Source organism: Xenopus laevis, chromosome 4L (genome assembly GCF_017654675.1).
Source record: "Xenopus laevis strain J_2021 chromosome 4L, Xenopus_laevis_v10.1, whole genome shotgun sequence".
NCBI lineage: Eukaryota > Metazoa > Chordata > Amphibia > Anura > Pipidae > Xenopus > Xenopus laevis.
The window spans coordinates 118,094,907-118,113,613 of record NC_054377.1 but is presented as its reverse complement, the minus strand read 5'-3'; the positions used below and the strand labels follow the sequence as shown (position 1 = coordinate 118,113,613).

General features: G+C 39.1%; 1 protein-coding gene across 2 annotated transcripts; it reads right to left on the bottom strand.

Annotated features, from left to right (window-relative positions):
- Window positions 1-506: 506 nt before the first annotated feature.
- polr3h.L (polymerase (RNA) III (DNA directed) polypeptide H (22.9kD) L homeolog) lies at window positions 507-16,532 on the bottom strand. Of its 2 annotated transcripts, none has more exons than XM_018258814.2 (7): window positions 16,120-16,532; window positions 13,663-13,790; window positions 4,306-4,402; window positions 2,392-2,478; window positions 1,706-1,769; window positions 1,386-1,593; window positions 507-1,185 (listed from the first exon to the last, which is right to left on the bottom strand). In XM_018258814.2, the coding sequence occupies exons 2-7, from the start codon at window positions 13,771-13,773 to the stop codon at window positions 1,132-1,134; spliced, it is 621 nt and encodes a 206-aa protein (XP_018114303.1). In that variant the 5' UTR covers window positions 13,774-13,790; window positions 16,120-16,532; the 3' UTR covers window positions 507-1,131. The 2 variants fall into 2 exon arrangements, with proteins under 2 accessions (XP_018114303.1, XP_041446643.1); XM_041590709.1 differs by lacking the exon at window positions 16,120-16,532 and adding an exon at window positions 16,046-16,069.
- Between the last annotated feature and the right edge of the window lie 2,175 nt (window positions 16,533-18,707).

Below are 18,707 nucleotides of genomic sequence, written 5' to 3'. Positions count from 1 at the left end.
TGAATGAAGAGAAACAGATGCTGAGAAAGGAATATTGAAGATACACCTGATTATTTCAGAAATGGTACAGAATTTTTAATTTATTGTATTTAGAAAGTTTCTTCTTTCAGTATGATGAAGCAAATCAATTTTCATTTTTGCGATAGTTCCCCTTTACATCACTGGGTGTCACTTTGAGCATCTCAGATTCAGTTACTGTAGAGTCTGATCAATAATTCATCAATCTGTGCAAGATCTTGTCCATGTGCCAGTGTTGGAAGGTACGTGGAGCTTCACCAACTGCAGGTTACTACCAGACAGGTATAGGATCAGTTATCCAGAAAGCTCCGAAATACAGGAAGGCCATCTCCCATAGAATCTGGGCTCCAAGCGATGTTGCTTCCAGTTCACTAAGGCATCAGTTGAAGCAAATAGTCTGGCTGATTGTGAGCTTACTCCCTGCTATTGGAAATTGCATTGAGATTATACTCAGGAGGAGGGGGGGAAAAAACGAAGCAACGGAACAATAGCTGTAAATCTGCTTCATTTCTGTTCAGTTTCTCTTATTTCCATTCTTATCAAACCATTTAAAGCTGTCTTTAAGCAAGGACTTGAAATGTGACAAATAGTCATTCTACTCTTCTTGTACATAGATCCAGTCAATGTCTTTATCTGCCCCGTGTTATGAAACTGTTGTGATAATTGCTTCCATTTACAGTAGTTGCTCCATAGCACGCTGCCATGGTTACTGTTTGACTGAAATTTCTGCACATCACCAAACAGATTTAATCAGAATTATGTGGAACTACTTGTTTAAAAAAAAAAAAAAAAAAAAAAATTATTAAAGCTCTCCTGACAGCAAAGATGTGGCTTTGTACTCTGGGGTTCCCATTTTCAATATCCAAATGGGATTTAAGTCAACTGAAAGTATGATTTAAATGACAAACAATATAGATACCAAAAGCTCTTTTTTTCAACAATCTAGTGCAGACTCATTGAAGATATTAAATCTATTGCTTCCTTAGAAAGTACATGTCTCTGTAACATACTCCCATTTTCATTGCCAATGCTCTGTGTATTCCTCACTGGCATGGACTCCTGCCCCAGCAATAAGGATCTGACCATGTTGTATAGCAACGCAGCTCCATGGAATCAGTTGTTGCTCCACCACGATAGCAAGCCCAACCCTGGCTCACTTATAGACCCCTAGAGAGACATAAGATCAAAGGGTTACAATACATTAATTGCTGTTCCCATTTACTCTATAACTCCAGCCGTAAGCTTACTGGCAGATCACTTCTGAATATCACAAATGCCCCTTTGTCACAAGTGAATTTGTAACATTGCCTAGTGGTGACACTGAACAAAATGAATTCCCCCATGTAAGACCCGACTAAAGTTCTCACCACTAATGTGTAGGGTGCCTCTTTGCGAGGAGTTTCCTCTGCAGTCGTTGATGAGGAGGCTTCTGCTGAGCTGGGTCCAGTTGGAGATGTGTCTATGAAGGTCTCGTCCACCACGCGGAATCGGATATTCTCACCTACATCCATGTACAGGTCATGAGCACCCTCCTCCGTCTCATACTCCCACACCCATACCTGTTCAGCCTCATCACTGACAGCAGAATAGTCAAAGAAATGTTCACAGCATATGGGCACACTCACTAAACAGCCTGACGGAATCTCCCAGTTACTTTCTCATCACTCTCTGTGAGCACAAAGGATACAATTTTGCTGGCTGCTGCAAGGACTCCGGAGGTATAACAATATCATCAAAGAAGCCTAGAGAAACTGGGAGGAGAAATAAAGAATCATTTATTATCTGCAAGATTATGGAGCTGAGCAAGACAGATGTCCAGCAGAATCAAATACTTCCACGGTCTCCTACCCACAAAAGAAGATCTAAGCAGTAGATACAATGCTATTATCTGTCCATCATACAAAATACTTCAAGATTAATTCAATTAAATGGATATAGACACTATAAAAATCAGTTCCCCACACCAAGGAAGCCACAATCTGAAAATCATGCAACATTCTAAAAACACATATATATTTTACATTTATATTTTTTATTTGTATAAATACACACACATTTGTTGTATTGTTACTTTAGAAATGTGGTAATAATAATAATAATAATATAAACAGTGATATACTAAGACAATTTGCAAATGGTCTTCATTTATTATTTTTTCAGTTTTTGAATTATTTAACTTTTTGTGCAGCAGCTCTCCAGTTTGGAAATGTAAATGATTAATGGGAATGAATCTAAGCAAAATAAGAATCAGAATGTTCCCAGAAGAAATGAATCGATACATATCTAACAACATACTAGTGCTGAGCGAAGTATATGGGTATAAAGTCTACATATTTACTTTATGGAGGGATCCAGAGAATCCCACATACTCACCATGAACACCTTCTGGGCTACAACCTTTGATCTTCCCCATGAGGATCTCATCCAGGAAAGGACGAAACACGACATACCGGAACTGCACTGAAAGTTGCATGGATACAAAAAAAGGTTAATGAACTAGGCAGAAACATGTGGATATCATAAGAAATCATAAAAATATATACCTGAAAAAACGTGAAAAATTAGTTCAAATTCTCAAGGCTTGAAATGAAGCATATGTGATTCTACTACAGAAAGTACCACTGTTCTCATTGGGCATGGTGGGGGGAGGGGGGACAGGCAGGAATAGCAGGAAAGGAGTTGGAAGCTAAACAGTTTGAATAAAAAGAGCATGAAGAAGAAAGAGGAGATTGGACTAAGGTGCCCAAGGTGATTGAAAGTTAACATTATCTATATCAGTTCTTAAAACTGTTATTATGTATGGGGACCAGAAATCATATGGGTCTCTGGTATTGTATAGGGTTGATATGGAATGCAATTTGCTCATTTAAAATGCTCCTTAAGCATAAGTCCCTATGGTGTATTATTATTCTTAATGGGAAAACATGTTTTTTTCAATACATATCCGTGAATAGTGCTGCTCCAGTAGACTTCTGCACTGAAATCCGTTTTTCAATAGAGTAAACAGATCTGCTTTATATTTAATTTTGAAACCTGACATGGGGCTAGACATATTGTCACTTTCCCAGGTGCCCCCAGCCATGTGACTTGTTGAGTACGAGAAACAATCACCTGTCAGAAAGCAGTTCCATAGTGCTTTGAAATGTTAAATGAACCTGTGACCAATTTTCCTTCCCATTGGGAAATAATATAATGCAATCTTGTTATTTGGTAAGAGAGAGAATACATTGTCTTTGCTTTGGTCATGGCTGTCGCTCTATTGGTTATGCAACTACAAATGCTAGTGTTCTGATACTGCTGCCAGATGCAGTTCCATTTAAATGGTGAAACAACATACACACATTACTGGAAACTGTTGGGTGGTAAATGGCAATTTAGTAACCTTAAAATAACTACTAGCAATCTCACTAACAGCTGCTAAGAGCATTCTGCTGATCAGGAGTGACAGGCAACCCTTGATGATAAACAGTACATTTTGTGATTGTGGCAGAGCATAGTGTTAGGATTTGCATTATAGCCATTAACAGGTGGCACAGACAAGCTTCGGTGCTTCTTCTGCCATGAGTGGGACACCAGCCCTCAAACAGCTTAAAAGACAAGTCTAACAGAAACCAACGCCATCTTTTAATGCCAGATGCCAGGGGAAAACTGAATGCAACAATCTGTCATAAGAGTTATAATCTTCCATAAAATCATTCTGAGGACATAATAGAAGTAAATATCAAACAAACATTAAATGATATAGACGTTAAAATAGACTAAACCTATCCTGCTTTAGAAGTGCTATGTTTCATTAAATTGTTGGTGGGGCAAGATTACCCATAGGCTTGTGTTGCAATGTTAATGGTTAAATCTTTTGATCTTGAACACCTGGATTTAAAGGTTATCAAATATACATTGTCTTTGCACAAGCATTATAATTTTGCAATAAAAGTACTTCCTGAAGCTTTTTCTTCTTCCTCTAGGAGGGGCTGCCATATTTGTGCTTCTAACGGACAGGTTGAAAAGAGACAGTCAGGTTGGCAAAACAGTCAGGTTTAGGAACTACAGGTAACACTTAAAAAAGCAAACCTAGCAGTGAAAAATGATCAACATGACCTAGAGGTAAATTAATTAATTCACCTACATATTAACCTATATGTACATTCATATTTTACATGTAGACAGTCAATGGGAAGCTGCAACAGCCAGCACCCTATTGACTGCCACTGGTAATTGGTGGAATGCTAGGAGCTTTAGGTCAGCTATATCTAACGGACTACAGTTTAGACTGTAAAACAGTGTTACCTTTTGTATGTGATGCTCCATCACCAGGAAACATATAAGAATCATCCAGCTTTGTAATGTCAAAAAGGCAGATGCAGAGACCCACGTTATATACAACCTAAGCACAAAGAAACAGCATTTTATTTCGAGTTATAGAGAATAGAAGGAAGAGGAGGCTAATGATTTTTTTTTTTTAACATATCTTTTTTTTATTTCGTGAACAAAATGGTAACAGTACAATCTTGTCATTGCGTCATTTTTCACATTTGGTGCTTCATATGTAATAGACATTGAAAGACATTACAACAATATGAACTTGCAAAAGCATAAGGTAAGTATTACAACTTCACTTAAACAACAGGAAAAGGCAAAGAATATAAACCAAAACCAATAGTAAAATAATAAAAAAAAAAAAAAAAAAAAAAAAAAAAAAAAAAGGGGAAGAGTAAGGAAACCTGCATAGTTAAATAGGGCAGGGTAGGCAATAGCGCGACTACAAAGAGAATAAACGGGTGGCTCTCAAATTGCTAAGTTTTCCCTAACTGGGAAACCGGTGTGTTATGACAGGTTGTATTCTCAATGACTCTGAAAAAGTAGAATTACTCGTGGGAAGAAATTAAGTTAAGGAAACAAAAGCAAAAAACCAGAGGATTTCTTAAAGTTCTCCCAAGGTTGCCATATATCGTCAAAAACTTCTTTTTTGTTATCTGCAATGGCTGTTAATAAATGCATTTCCTGAATGTAGTTGAGTCTAGAAATGAATTGAGTTATTGAAAGCGTAGGGGAAACCCAGTTAAGTGCAACAACCCAGCGCGCCGCTGCCCATATCTGAAATAGCAAAGCATTGGTAACTTTATTAAAATCTGGATTAGGGTGATTCAGTAAAAGATGTTCAGGAGTTCGTGTAATAGGGGAATCAGTTAAGTCACCTGCAATTTGGACTACCCTATTCCAAAATTGCTCTACTACTGGGCAGGACCACCACGAATGTTTATAATCACCTAGTGCTCCACAGCCTCTAAAGCACAAAGGAGAAGAGGAAGGAGAAAAATTGTGTTTACGCATTGGTGTGTAATACCATCTTGAAATTACTTTGTAAGCCATTTCCCGTATGGCAACATTGGGAGAAAATTTATGAGAGAATTCCATTACTTTGGACCAATCCTCTGTAGTCCATAATAGGTTGAAATCCCTGTCCCAAGCTTTCATATACATAGGTAAAGAGGAAGGTGGAGCCTCAATTAATATGGAGTATATAGTGGAAATATGACCTTTAGCTCGTAGGGCATTTTTACAGAGATTTTCAAATAAGGATCCAGTTAATGTAGGTTTCTTTTGTAGTTGTGAGAAATAAAAGTGGGAAAGTTGAGAATAACGTAAAAACTCTCGTGGGTGGATTGTGAGCGACTCTTTTAATGAGTTCCAAGTTCTAAACCCATGCAGGGACAATAGATCATATAATTTATTGAAATTTTGAGAGGCCCACCATTGAAAATCGCTATGAACCATCCCTGGGGGGAAATCTGGATTTCCTACCAGAGCTTGCATGTAACTATTAGTAGCCACTGGTAACAATCTCGGTTTAAGCAATTTCCAAAGTTGCATATGAAATTTAACAATGGGGTTAGTAATAGGGTATTTTTGTATATTGTTCGTAGTTAACCACAGTAGTGCTCTAACTTGCAAGGGATAAATTGAATCATTCTCAAATTCTACCCATCTGAGCATTCCTGAGTCATTATGCCACTGTATTATTTGTGCGATTCTAGCTGCCCAGTAATAATTTCTTATGTAGGGGACCTTAAGACCGCCTTGCAGTCGTGAGCGATACAATACATTTCTATTAATTCTATGGTATTTATGTTGCCATATAAATTGCCATATTTGTTTCTGTAGCAACATAAGATCCTGGGACTTTACAGCAATAGGAAGGGCTCTAAATAAATATAGTATCTTAGGGAGGACAATCATGCGCACCGCGGTTATGCGTCCAAACCATGAGATATGCAAAGCATTCCAATCTGTTAAGAAACGTTGTAATTTTTTATACATTGTAGGGAAATTAAGTGAATATAACGTTTGATATGTTTTCGTAATTTTAACCCCAAGATAGTCAACCGTAGTAGTTCGCCAGTGAAATGGAAAGTTCAGCTCCAATAATTTCAGGTGAGGTTTTGAGATATTAATCGGTAGGGCTTCTGTTTTTGAAACATTAACCCGGAGGCCTGAGATCTTGGCAAAAGTATCTAAGAGTGAGAATAAGTTAGGGAGACTCGTCAGGGGTTTGGTTAAAGTTAAACATAGGTCATCCGCATAAAGATTCAGCTTGTGGGGTTGATTATTTTTGACATATCCTGTAATGTTTACATCATTGCGGATAAGATGGGCTAATGGTTCCATTGCTAAAGCAAAAAGTAAAGGGGATAAAGGACACCCCTGACGAGTCCCCCTGTGAATTGGTACTTGTAAAGTTTGACGGTTCAAAAATTTAATGTATGCTATAGGGTGTTGATAGAGTACTCTAAGAGCCTCCAAAAAGGGACCAGAAATGTTAAATTTAGGGAGAATATGGAAAAGATATGGCCAAGTCACGCTATCAAAAGCCTTTTGTATGTCCAACATCAATACTAATAATTGAGAATGGGAAGTATTCGCATCTGCTATTATGTTGATTAACTTACGAATGCTATCAGTTGTTTGTCGGCCAGGAATAAAGCCTGTCTGATCTGGGTGTATCAAACTTGGTAAATATTGGTTTAAACGCGTGGCTAATATCTTGGAAAACAACTTAATATCCACATTAATCACTGATATAGGACGGTAGTTCTGGACTGATGAATGGTCTTTCCCAGGTTTAGGAATCAATGAAAGGTTGGCATGTACCATTTCTGGGGGAATTGAATGCCCTTGGAGCATATCATTAAACAATACAATTAAGTGTGGTAGAAGGAGAGCTTTGAATGATTTGTAATACCGAGCCGAAAAACCGTCTGGGCCTGGGCTAGACGAGTTTTTTTAAAGATTTCAAGGACTCTTCAATTTCTAAGGCAGTAATAGGGGAGTTCAAGGTAGACTGCTCTTCCATTGTAAGTTTAGGGAGGGTTACATCCGAGAATAATACCTCTTTATTAATTGTGTGGTCGGGAATGGGTATCTCATATAATTTGGTGTAGAATTTCTGAAAGACCTTTATTATTTCTAGGGGGTTATGAACCACCTCTCCTGTATCTGACTGGATAGAATGAATAGGCTTAAAGCCTTTTTCAAGTTTAAGTTTTTTGGCCAGAAATTTGTCAGGTTTATCTTTAATTTGGAACAGTTTTTGCTGAAACCATTTAAGTTGTTTAGCAGCTTTACCTTGTGTCAGTGTATTTAACTGGTGTCTGGCTTCTGATAGCTGTAAATGAATTGCAGAGGATGGATTTTGTTTATGCAAGGCGTCCAGTTGTTGTATTGTGGATTCTAATGCGGATATCTGATCAGTAACCATTTTTTTATTCTGGGTAGCAAGTCTTATTATTTCCCCCCGGATGGTGCATTTATGTGCAGCCCATAGCGTGCCCATTGATAATTCTTCATCAAGATTCTCTTTCCAATAATTCTCAATAGATTGTGATATCTGATCTCGTATCATGGAATTAGCCAACAAAGAGTCGTTTAGACGCCAAGAGGGCCTGCCTGGTAAAGTAGAGGGCAGCCGAATCGAAATGGTTATAGAAGCGTGATCTGACCAAAATATTGGGTCTATTTCTGCCGCAGTTAGATGAGGTAAGTAACCTTGAGATAGGAAAATGTAATCGATTCGTGAATAGGAGTGGTGTACAGGAGAATAAAAGGTATAGTCTGTTTGATCTGGGTGAAGGTGTCTCCAAGTATCAATTAACGAATCCTCAATCAACATTCGTTTCAAAAATTTTGGGGAGGCCGCTGACGTATTGGCAAGTAGTCCCTTACGATCTATAGTGGGGTTCATTACTAAATTAAAGTCACCCAGTAAGACTACCATCCCTTTGGCGTGCTGTTGTAACAGCTTGAAAACCTTGGAGTAAAATGTCAATAAGCCAGAGAAAGGCGCATATACATTAACTATCGTGATGTCAAAGCCCAGTACTGTCCCTTGTAATAATATATATCTACTCTCTGGGTCCATTATAGACTTGTAGGGTATGAATGCTAAATGAGATCGAAAAGCAATGGCAACACCTCTCTTTTTTTCAGCATAAGATGTTGCATAAATTTGAGAATAAGATTTGTGTAAATAGGGAGAAGGTCCCGAGTGTTGCCAGTGCGTTTCTTGGAGTCCTATTATGTCAGCTTTATGGCGCAAATAGTATTGAGCTGCCATTTTTCGTTTTGTAGGGGAATTAAGGCCTTTAACATTATGCGAAAGGATAGTTATAGCCATCTTAAACACCAGATATTCAGGCCTATGTAAACAATCGTAACAATCATAGTGAAAATCACCCAAACATCATTAACGCTTAAGCAGTGTTTGAGACAAACTTCAAAGTCAACATGAAAAGGCAAAATCTCAGTGTCACAGTATACATAATGTTCGGGAAAACCCGGTAAAAACTTACAAACTGCAGTATGAGTTATTAGCTTTATCGCCAATAGCTGGTCAGCCATATGCTCATGATAACCATATGAGTGTAAGGTGTAAAATAGGCCATGCTTGAACCAATCATTGAAGTCAATCATAGTACGTATAGCTTCAAGATCTCTAGGAACAGGATGCTGAACAGTAAACGAAAAAGTTTGAAGAAGTGCAGCTAAAACTATTAGCCAAATCGGGAATACAGGTACAGTTAATGTCTCATAGAAATTGTCCCTGAGCGTCGGTTTCATTGTAACAGCAATAAAAACAAGAATAAAAAATTTCAAATTGTCAAAAAAAGAAAAAAAAGGAGAAAAAAGAAAAACAAGAAAAAAGAAGAAAAATCGTGATAAAAGTATCAACAGTGCCTGAGGATACCTGATCCTCAAGTAGACCATAGACCTCGCTGTGTGGCTTCGCCGCAGCGATCCATGGTCGTGTAGGGGGGAGAAAAAAGCCAGCCAACCGGTATATATGAACAAAGATAGAACTTCCAGTAAGGTGAACCAATATTCACATTCCGAGATTAACATGTAGTGGGCCACACAGTGTTAGTAAAGCAAGGTGGAAAACTATGTATTCCTGATGTCGATTTCAAATAAGCCATTTCTGGGGATTGCTGCGACTGTGGTTGTCGAGTAGCACAATCAAGAAATGAGCCAGTTCAGGAACTTCTCAGCTGTTTCGTTTCCCAAATAGGATGCAGTGTTGGAGGAAAATTTTTCTTCACAGGAGAAGAAAGTTCTGTATCAGCGAGACCAAGCCGAGTCAATAGCGATGGGCCTTCAACAGGATCAGTTATTGAAAAGAGCGATCCGTTTTTCAATACGGTAAGGCGAAAAGGGAATCCCCATCTATATTTGAGCCCTGACTGTTGCAGTAGCAGGGTAATAGGACGAAGCTCGCGGCGTTTCTGCAATGTAGACGGTGCTACATCTGGGAATAAATGGAGCGTCTCCCCTTCCAGTTCTACTGCTGGGTGTTTTCTAGCAGAAGCAAGCAAATCCTCCTTTGTTTCAAAGTAATGAAGTCTGGCGATAACATCTCGTGGGGGTTCGCCTTGTTGTGGCTTAGGGCGAAGGGCCCTGTGCACCCTGTCGAGAATAAGTAAATCTGGGCTATATTCTGGTAGCAGTTTAGAGAACAGTAAGTCAAAAACTTTGTGCAGGTCTGTAGCAGATTCTGGTACATTCCTAAGGCGAACATTATTACGCCTTGATCTGTTGTCTAGATCTTCTATGTGAAGATTAAGCGCTGTAACATTACGTTGTAAGGAGTGTACTTGCTCCTGAAGTGCGTCATGGGCCTGCACCATCGTGTCATGCTTCCCTTCTAGTGTGTCAATACGTGAACCCAATGAAGTAATTTCTTTGGTAAGATCAGTAACTGCTGACTTGAGCTCAGTATGAAACGTAGCTGATAATTTGGTAAATAAAGATTCCAAACCTGTGTCCAGGTCCTGCTTTTTCAGGCATGAGGCATGAGAAGTAGCCTTTTTCTGTTCCGGACTACTAGAAGGGGAGCCAGCGCCATCTTGGTTTTTATCCGGGCCAGGTGCTTGGCGTTTGAAAAAGTCTCTCTGTGACCCACGTTGCTTAGCACTGGACATGTTGCTATCTGCAGGGTCCTCTGGGGTCGCTGAAGATTTGTGGCGATGTTTGAAAGACAGGAGGCCCCGCAATTCACCGCGGTATGGCTTCGCTACACGGAGCGCTCAGATAGTGCGACCGATCAGCATGGCGGTTAGCTCCGCCCCCCAGGCTAATGATTTTTAAGTAAAGTTTGCAATATTTTTGTTCCACAAATGCTATATATAATACATCACAATGTGTTTGTGCATAAAATCCCTCCTATCATGCTACCCCTACCTAAATAGCTGACAACATAAAAGGGTACTACCCAAAATAACTTTGTACAGAATGCATCATCAAGAAGAATACTAGAATCAATTTTCATACAGTATTGATCAGCTGGGTATATCAAATCTTCTAATTGTTTCCCATAGTGAGGAAGAGAGAACCGATATTAGGATGAGTAGACATCCTATCTATCACTTAAATCTACCATTCACATCAGAGTTAGAGTCTTTTTTTTTTTTTTTTGGCCTATATGTAAAGCTGGGCATGTACAAGCAGAGATTTAGTGCCAAAGGGAAATCTTTGTGTAGTAACTGATCTAATCACTGAATATTTACAAATTCTTGCCAGAAGTACATTATATTTGAAACTATGTTCACTAATACATGCATAATGGGAACATGTTTGTATAACTTTATTTATATTGCTACAATAATACACAGTGTTGTACAATCTAACAATGTAAAAAAGTACACACAGGGAGGACAAACATTGTAATAAATAAATAAATAAATAAATATACAGACAATAAATGCCATGTGGTAAGGGCACAGAAGGTAATGTGCCCATGACCTGTAGAGTTTACCATCTATGAGAGTAATTAACATACAGGCATAAATTGAAGGGAAACAGTGAACAGAGGTTTGGGCACAATCCCTTAAGTGCCAGGACTGGACTAGACTAGATACTGTTCTAGTCCTGCAAAAGGTAGAATTTGAGGTTTTTTTCAGGCTGAGCGAGTGTTTCCTATGGAGTAATTCAGGGATAGAATTCCAGAGGTAAGGAGCAGAGAGATAGAAAGGTTTTAAAGGAGAGATAATAGTGGGTGTGAATTAAGAGATGGTGGCTCTGAGAGGAAAGGAGGAGACGGCCAGGAAGGAACAGTGAGACAGGTAAATAAATGTAGTGAAGGGCTTTGAATGTTAGCAGAAGAATTTTTTATACTATTCTTTGCTTATTAACAGGCAGCCATGCTAAGGATTTTAATTGAGGTTGAACAGGTTCCCTCTTAGAGTGAGCAGGTGGATTAAGAGCATGACGATGCCTTTGTATGTGCATATACATACCTTATATAAAAAGTATATTATATAGGCAATAAAAAACACACATCATTTTAAAATATATTTACTAAAGAATTTGAATCAGGCATTACAGGACCATTAAGCTGACTTATGGCCCTTGCAACTAATAAACAAACTGAGGATGCACTGATCATATAATGCTTTATTAAAAAGGCCCGTGTATAATGCCACTTCACGGTCACTACATGTTGTAGACATGTTACTGTGTGTTACTTCAAACAGGGCACATTTAGTAGCCTGTCCAAAAAGAGCACCCAGTATAAGTATTTTCAGGGGTTTTATTAAAAGTAGGACTACGAAATGTCTCCAGCTACATGACCTCCTGCATATACAGTGGTGTGAAAAACTATTTGCCCCCTTCCTGATTTCTTATTCTTTTGCATGTTTGTCACACTTAAATGTTTCTGCTCATCAAAAACCGTTAACTATTAGTCAAAGATAACATAATTGAACACAAAATGCAGTTTTTAAATGAAGGTTTACGTTATTAAGGGAGAAAAAAAACTCCAAATCTACATGGGCCTGTGTGAAAAAGTGATTGCCCCCCTTGTTAAAAAATAACTTAACTGTGGTTTATCACACCTGAGTTCAATTTCAAAGGTTATAAAGCCATTTCTAAAGCTTTGGGACACCAGCAAACCACAGTGAGAGCCATTATCCACAAATGGCAAGTGGTGAACCTTCCCAGGAGTGGCTGGCCGACCAAAATTACCCCAAGAGCGCAGAGACAACTCATCCGAGAGGCCACAAAAGACCCCAGGACAACATCTAAAGAATTGCAGGCCTCACTTGCCTCAATTAAAGTCAGTGTTCACGACTCCACCATAAGAAAGAGACTGGGCAAAAACGGCCTGCATGGCAGATTTCCAAGGCGCAAACCACTTTTAAGCAAAAAGAACATTAAGGCTCGTCTCAATTTTGCTAAAAAAACATCTCAATGATTGCCAAGACTTTTGGGAAAATACCTTGTGGACCGACGAGACAAAAGTTGAACTTTTTGGAAGGTGCGCGTCCCGTAACATCTGGCGTAAAAAAGTAACAGCATTTCAGAAAAAGAACATCATACCAACAGTAAAATATGGTGGTGGTAGTGTGATGGTCTGGGGTTGTTTTGCTGCTTCAGGACCTGGAAGACTTGCTGTGATAGATGGAACCATGAATTCTACTGTCTACCAAAAAATCCTGAAGGAGAATGTCCGGCCATCTGTTCGTCAACTCAAGCTGAAGCGATCTTGGGTGCTGCAGCAGGACAATGACCCAAAACACACCAGCAAATCCACCTCTGAATGGCTGAAGAAAAACAAAATGAAGACTTTGGAGTGGCCTAGTCAAAGTCCTGACCTGAATCCTATTGAGATGTTGTGGCATGACCTTAAAAAGGCGGTTCATGCTAGAAAACCCTCAAATAAAGCTGAATTACAACAATTCTGCAAAGATGAGTGGGCCAAAATTCCTCCAGAGCGCTGTAAAAGACTCGCTGCAAGTTATCGCAAACGCTTGATTGCAGTTATTGCTGCTAAGGGTGGCCCAACCAGTTATTAGGTTCAGGGGGCAATTACTTTTTCACACAGGTTTGGATTTCTTTTCTCCCTAAATAATAAAAACCCTCATTTAAAAACTGCATTTTGTGTTTACTTGTGTTATCTTTGACTAATAGTTAAATGTGTTTGATGATCAGAAACATTTTGTGTGACAAACATGCAAAAGAATAAGAAATCCGGAAGGGGGCAAATAGTTTTTCACACCACTGTAACCCTATTTAAGAGAAGCCTGGAACCTCTCTATTCCTAAACGAGCTCCTTGTACCGTGAACACAGTAAAAATGTTTTGCTAATGTTCCTACCTTGTTTGCTAGTTTCTTATTGAGCTCTTCTGCTATGGAGTCATTCAACTTCCTCTCGAATTGCCAGGGATTCGTACGGACTGTATCCACCATCTCTGCTAGAACAAACATTTTGCCAACAGCACAGTCTAGGAAAACAATATGGAAAAACCTTTAAAACCATACACAATAAATCATCCCAAACCTCATCATGTCCTTTAGACTTACAAAATAGTTTATCATGTAGAGCCAGTGCAATTGTAATAAACCCTGTGTTCATTATTTATGGCCTACTGAAAAAACAAACCAGCAAAACGGCACCATGATCTCTTCCCATTATCATTCAACCTCCTGCACATCAGCTTTGTTCCAGACCAATCACTACAAGCTATTTGCTGACCAAACAGATCCAGGAACAACTGATTGGTGATTTCTCTAATGCTACATGTACAATGCTCACAATACACTGGCTTATAAAGAGAAACTCTGGATTTCTTAAAAGGCCACTCACGATTTATGTCGTGGTTGCAACCTACTTAGTTTTTTTTACTGCCAGTAGGTTGTATTCACATTTATAATAGAATACACAAGACCAGGGGCATAACTACAGACAAAGCAGTATGGTTGCTAGGGTCAACTTAACCTAGCAACCATTCGCAGATTTGAATAAGAGACAGAACTATAGATATGTGTGGGCCTGAATAGAAAGGTGAGTAATAAAAAGTAGCAATAACAATAAATCTGTAGCTTTAAAGAGCATTTGTTTTTTATGGGGTCAGTGACCCCTATTTGAAAGCTGAAAAGAGTCAGAAAAAAAAGACAAATAATGAGAAAACTATAAAAAATAAATATTTATATAAAATATAAAAGTTCTTTAGAATTGACCATTCTATAACATACTAAAAGTTAACATAAAAGTACCTTTAAAGTTGTTTTTGACCTTTTAGACAACTTTTAGTATGATATAAAGAGTGATATGGAGACAATTTGCAATTGGTTGAAGGGCTATATCTGTACTAAAAAATGTCCAACACAATTTCCTTGTTATTGTCACATACAAGACAATTAATGGTGAGCAAAACTTTCCCTTGTTTGTTATAGTTATACAGGAGCAGTGACCAGCTCCATGTTGTAGCCCCCACCCTTCCCAGCTCTAGTCAGGTGATCCCACTGGTGTCTAATAAAAGGGCAGCCAAGTTTGGGAGTTCTTTGAAAGCAGCAAGTAAGTTGCAGGTAAAACTTAGTCCCTGTGTAAAATGTATAATGAAGCAATTGAATTCTTAATGAATCAGATGAAAATTGAGCATAGGACTGGCCAGATATGGGATGACTTTGACATAGTTGGCCAGCTTAAATATATTGCAATATATGGACAAACAATCCCTGTTTTGTTTAAAGGGTAAGGCATTTTTCAGTAACAGCATGCACAAAATGTCTCAATGTCTTAAATATATTGATAATGGGTTGAGTGCAGAGGAATCTTGTATTTGTCTATATGTATTTTGTGGTCACAGCCTCATTGCACCCCCGCCTAATGGTTTTAAAAATTAGTGGTGAGCACAACTTTCCCTTGTTCCTTGTTATTGTGTTATTAAACTGCTTATAAACTGGTGTTTGCAAATAGCTTTCCTTTTGAACAATTTCCATTTTTTTTCTCCTTCTCTTTACGACTCCCCCCCCGATATATTTCTTGCATGGGAAACTGCAGTTTGACTTTTTTAAGGAGACTTTTAAAGGTGTGGTTAACCTTTAAATGAATGTAGTAAGATGTAGACAGTGCTAGTCTGAAAAATTCTCTCTTTTTAAATAATTTATTTGATTAGATTTTTGTTCAGCAACTCTGCAGTTTGGAATTGCAGCAGCTATCGGTTTGCTAGGGTTAAACATACCCTAGCAAATCAGTCAGTGGTTTAAACGGAGACCAGAATATATAAATAAAAAAAATTATATATATATATATATATATATATATATAGTAATTCAAGAAGGTACCCGCACTCTCTTTCCTTCCTACTGTGCTTCTGGCAGGGACTGTTAGTACACGCCCACTCCGACAGGGACCAGAGAAAATCTATAGGGAGCTCCAATAAAGGGGCTATTTTTAAAGATAATATTAATGTTTAGTACCATGTAAAAGCAACACCATATATTACTTGTAATTGCCTACAAAATTAGGGTTTTTTTCATTTATCCTATGCAGGGGCTCAGTGACACCCCGATTTGAAATTTGAAAAGAAGAAAACGATATTAAATTATTTAAAAACTATAATTAAAAAATTAAATTGGTAAAAATAGGGAATTTTATAACTTAAAGGGTAACTACTCCTTTAAGGCGTAGAGCTCAGTTCCATGTTGCATGCCACGCTGCCCAATCACATTTAGCTAACATATAAGTGACACACACTTTCTCCCCGTGACTGATCCGACCTCGACACACAGCTGTAAGTATTGGTGCAGTTGCTGGAGGGGAGCACGTACCACTCGCCTAATCCATACGGCCCAATAGTCCCGCTTTCCTAAAGTCCGCAGTTCCGGCTCGCTGTATACAACACCATCTAAACGTGCAGGTCCTTGACTCCAGCCGGCTTCCTCATGTAGACGTCACAAGTCTCATCTCGCGACAACGAGACTAGACGCTCAGTGACGCGACAGACGCATTGGGGGCGTAACAATGAGAAATAATACGTCCGTGTCAGACTACAATAAACCGCTGGTTAAACGATGTAGCCTTTGTCTAAACGTCTTTTGTCAGACCAATAAAGACAAATATATAGGCGCCCTAGGTACTTGCCTAGGGCCAGCCTAGCTCTAGGGGCCCGGCCAGGAAAAAAAATGCCTAAGAAGTTTTCCGGGTTCCGGGCCACCTAACGTCGCGGCGACAGACAGTGACGCCACGACCGACGGGCGCGCTGACGTCATAGTGCGCGCGACGCCATTGCATCACTGGGGGGAGGATCGCCAAAGGCAATAAAACCCTCGGTGTGCGCAGGAAGAGCTTCAGTTTTCTACTAGGGATCCTAGGGACTTGGGAGAAAACAAGGGAAAGTAGTAGAGCACTTCTTGTATTTCTTAAAAATACAGGATTAGAAACAGAAATATAAACAGGACAAAGTTTTTTTTTTTTTTTTTTAAGGAAGTAGGAATAAAGAAACCTTGATATTACACACCCCGGTACAGTAGGTGGCGATATGCACCTGTTAAAGTTGGTTGCAACCCGCCAATAAAACAAAGAAGAAGAAGAAGAAGAGCTTCAGTTGGCGCCTAAACTTTACCGTGTTGTTATTGCCTAAATAAAAATCTGTGATTTGCCTTACGATCTATTTATTTTTTGTGTCTGGTCCGCCACTCGGTGCAGCAACAGCAAGTGCGTGGCAGTGGCTGCTGCAGGCTGAAATTTTTTTAAAAATTGTTTTAGTATATTTTTGAAGACTTGGTCTGGGACTGTCTGACTGGCTTGACTTGTGAGGAGGATTAGGGGGCAGTCAGGCCAGGCTGTTCTGTAGCCATTTCAAAGTGATCTGGGGGAAAAATTGAAAAGGGGCTGCTGGGGCAGGGAGGGGAGCAGACAGAACTGGAAAAAAAACTACAAAAAAAAATTATTTGGGGGCAAAGTAATTTGTAAATGATCTCTGGGAATGGGACTCTGACTGGCTTCTGAGGAGGAGGAGGGGCAGTCAGGTCAGGCTGTTCTGTAGCCATTTGAAAGTGATCTGGGGGTAAAATTGAAAAGGGGCTGTGGGACTGTTGCAGGGAGTGAGGGAGGGGGCAGACAGAACTGAGGAAAAATAAAACTACAAAAAAATGATTTTGTGGCAAAGTAATTTGTGAAGGGTCTTTGGGAGAGGGACCGTGCAAAACTAATAACTGAAAAAAAAACAGAAATATGTTCAAACTTTCATAACCTGCCAAATTTTGTAAAATGAACATGGTAATTAGGGGGTGTGGCCATCAAGATATCTAGGTTGTATTCTCTAAGATCTCTGCCTGAATATGGTGCTGTCACTAAATCCAATATTGTGCTCAGCATGTTCAGAACACCCTACTTCAATATTATCAACTGAAAATACATTTTCTTACATTGTTCTTTCCCCAGTACTTACATTGTTCTTTCCCCAGTACTTGCCTATGCTCTGGAGGGTCATAAGAATCCAGAAGGTTAAAATTTAATTTAGTCTCACACGCTCAAACTTTGGCAGTCTATTCTAAACATTCCACATGATAGCAGTGTGCTACTTTTTGCCAGGCAACTTTTACCACTAGGTGAGAATAATGCTCTTTACAGTGACTACATCTATTCATGGATATTTGTAACGGTAGCCCTTCCTATCCAAAACTATCTCTCAGCAGTTCCTGGCAGGTTCCTTAGTTAGTCTATGGTTAAAAAAGTGTGAGCATACCTGGGAGGTGGAGGGGAAACCTGAGCATGCCGCTTCTCCTTGACGCACCACTTTTTGGTTGACGCGCTGATTGTGCTCATCCTTTTTTTGTACCTTTTTCTATTTCCAAAATGTTGGGAGGTATGCGCTACCGTAGCAGTGCTTTTTTTACAACTATAACTTTCGGTGGTTCAAGGCATGGTGGTGGGGGGGCCCAGAAGCACTACCTTGCCGAGGGACCTGTTTAATCTTAATCCGGCTCTGAGTGTTCTTATACGAAACCAAAAAACAAATAATAATGTTCTAAGTTGCAAGCTATGTAAAGTAGTCGAAAAAATGTAGGCACCAGGTAGGAATTATTCCTTATCCTTTAAAGGGGACCTGTCACCTTAAGAAATAATTCCAAATCCGATTTTAGAATGTTAGTCAAGCAAAATATACTTTACTTATACTATATAAATTATTTAAATCTTGTTTACTTCAGCCTGGTAATTCATAATTATAGAAGCAGGCAGCTGCCATTTTGTGGACACTTATTAATGCAAGCCTTGCATTATCTCAAAATCTTATTTCTGTGCCAGAATGGAGGACCTAATGGTAATCCCCATGCACAGGCTACATAATTAGATGGCAAGGAGGGAGGCTACATTCAAAGAGAAAGAAAAGTACCCCGCTTGATCGATTAAACTA

Bases quoted from the DNA above. Each gene is read 5' to 3' on its own strand.
- polr3h.L (XM_018258814.2), bottom strand. From the start codon at position 13,773: ATGTTTGTTCTAGCAGAGATGGTGGATACAGTCCGTACGAATCCCTGG. The intron at 1,594-1,705 runs GTATCCTTTGTG...TTCTGCTGTCAG, and splicing joins TTGCAGCAGCCAGCAAAATT to TGATGAGGCTGAACAGGTAT. The intron at 1,186-1,385 runs GTGAGAACTTTA...ATGTCTCTCTAG, and splicing joins AGGCACCCTACACATTAGTG to GGGTCTATAAGTGAGCCAGG.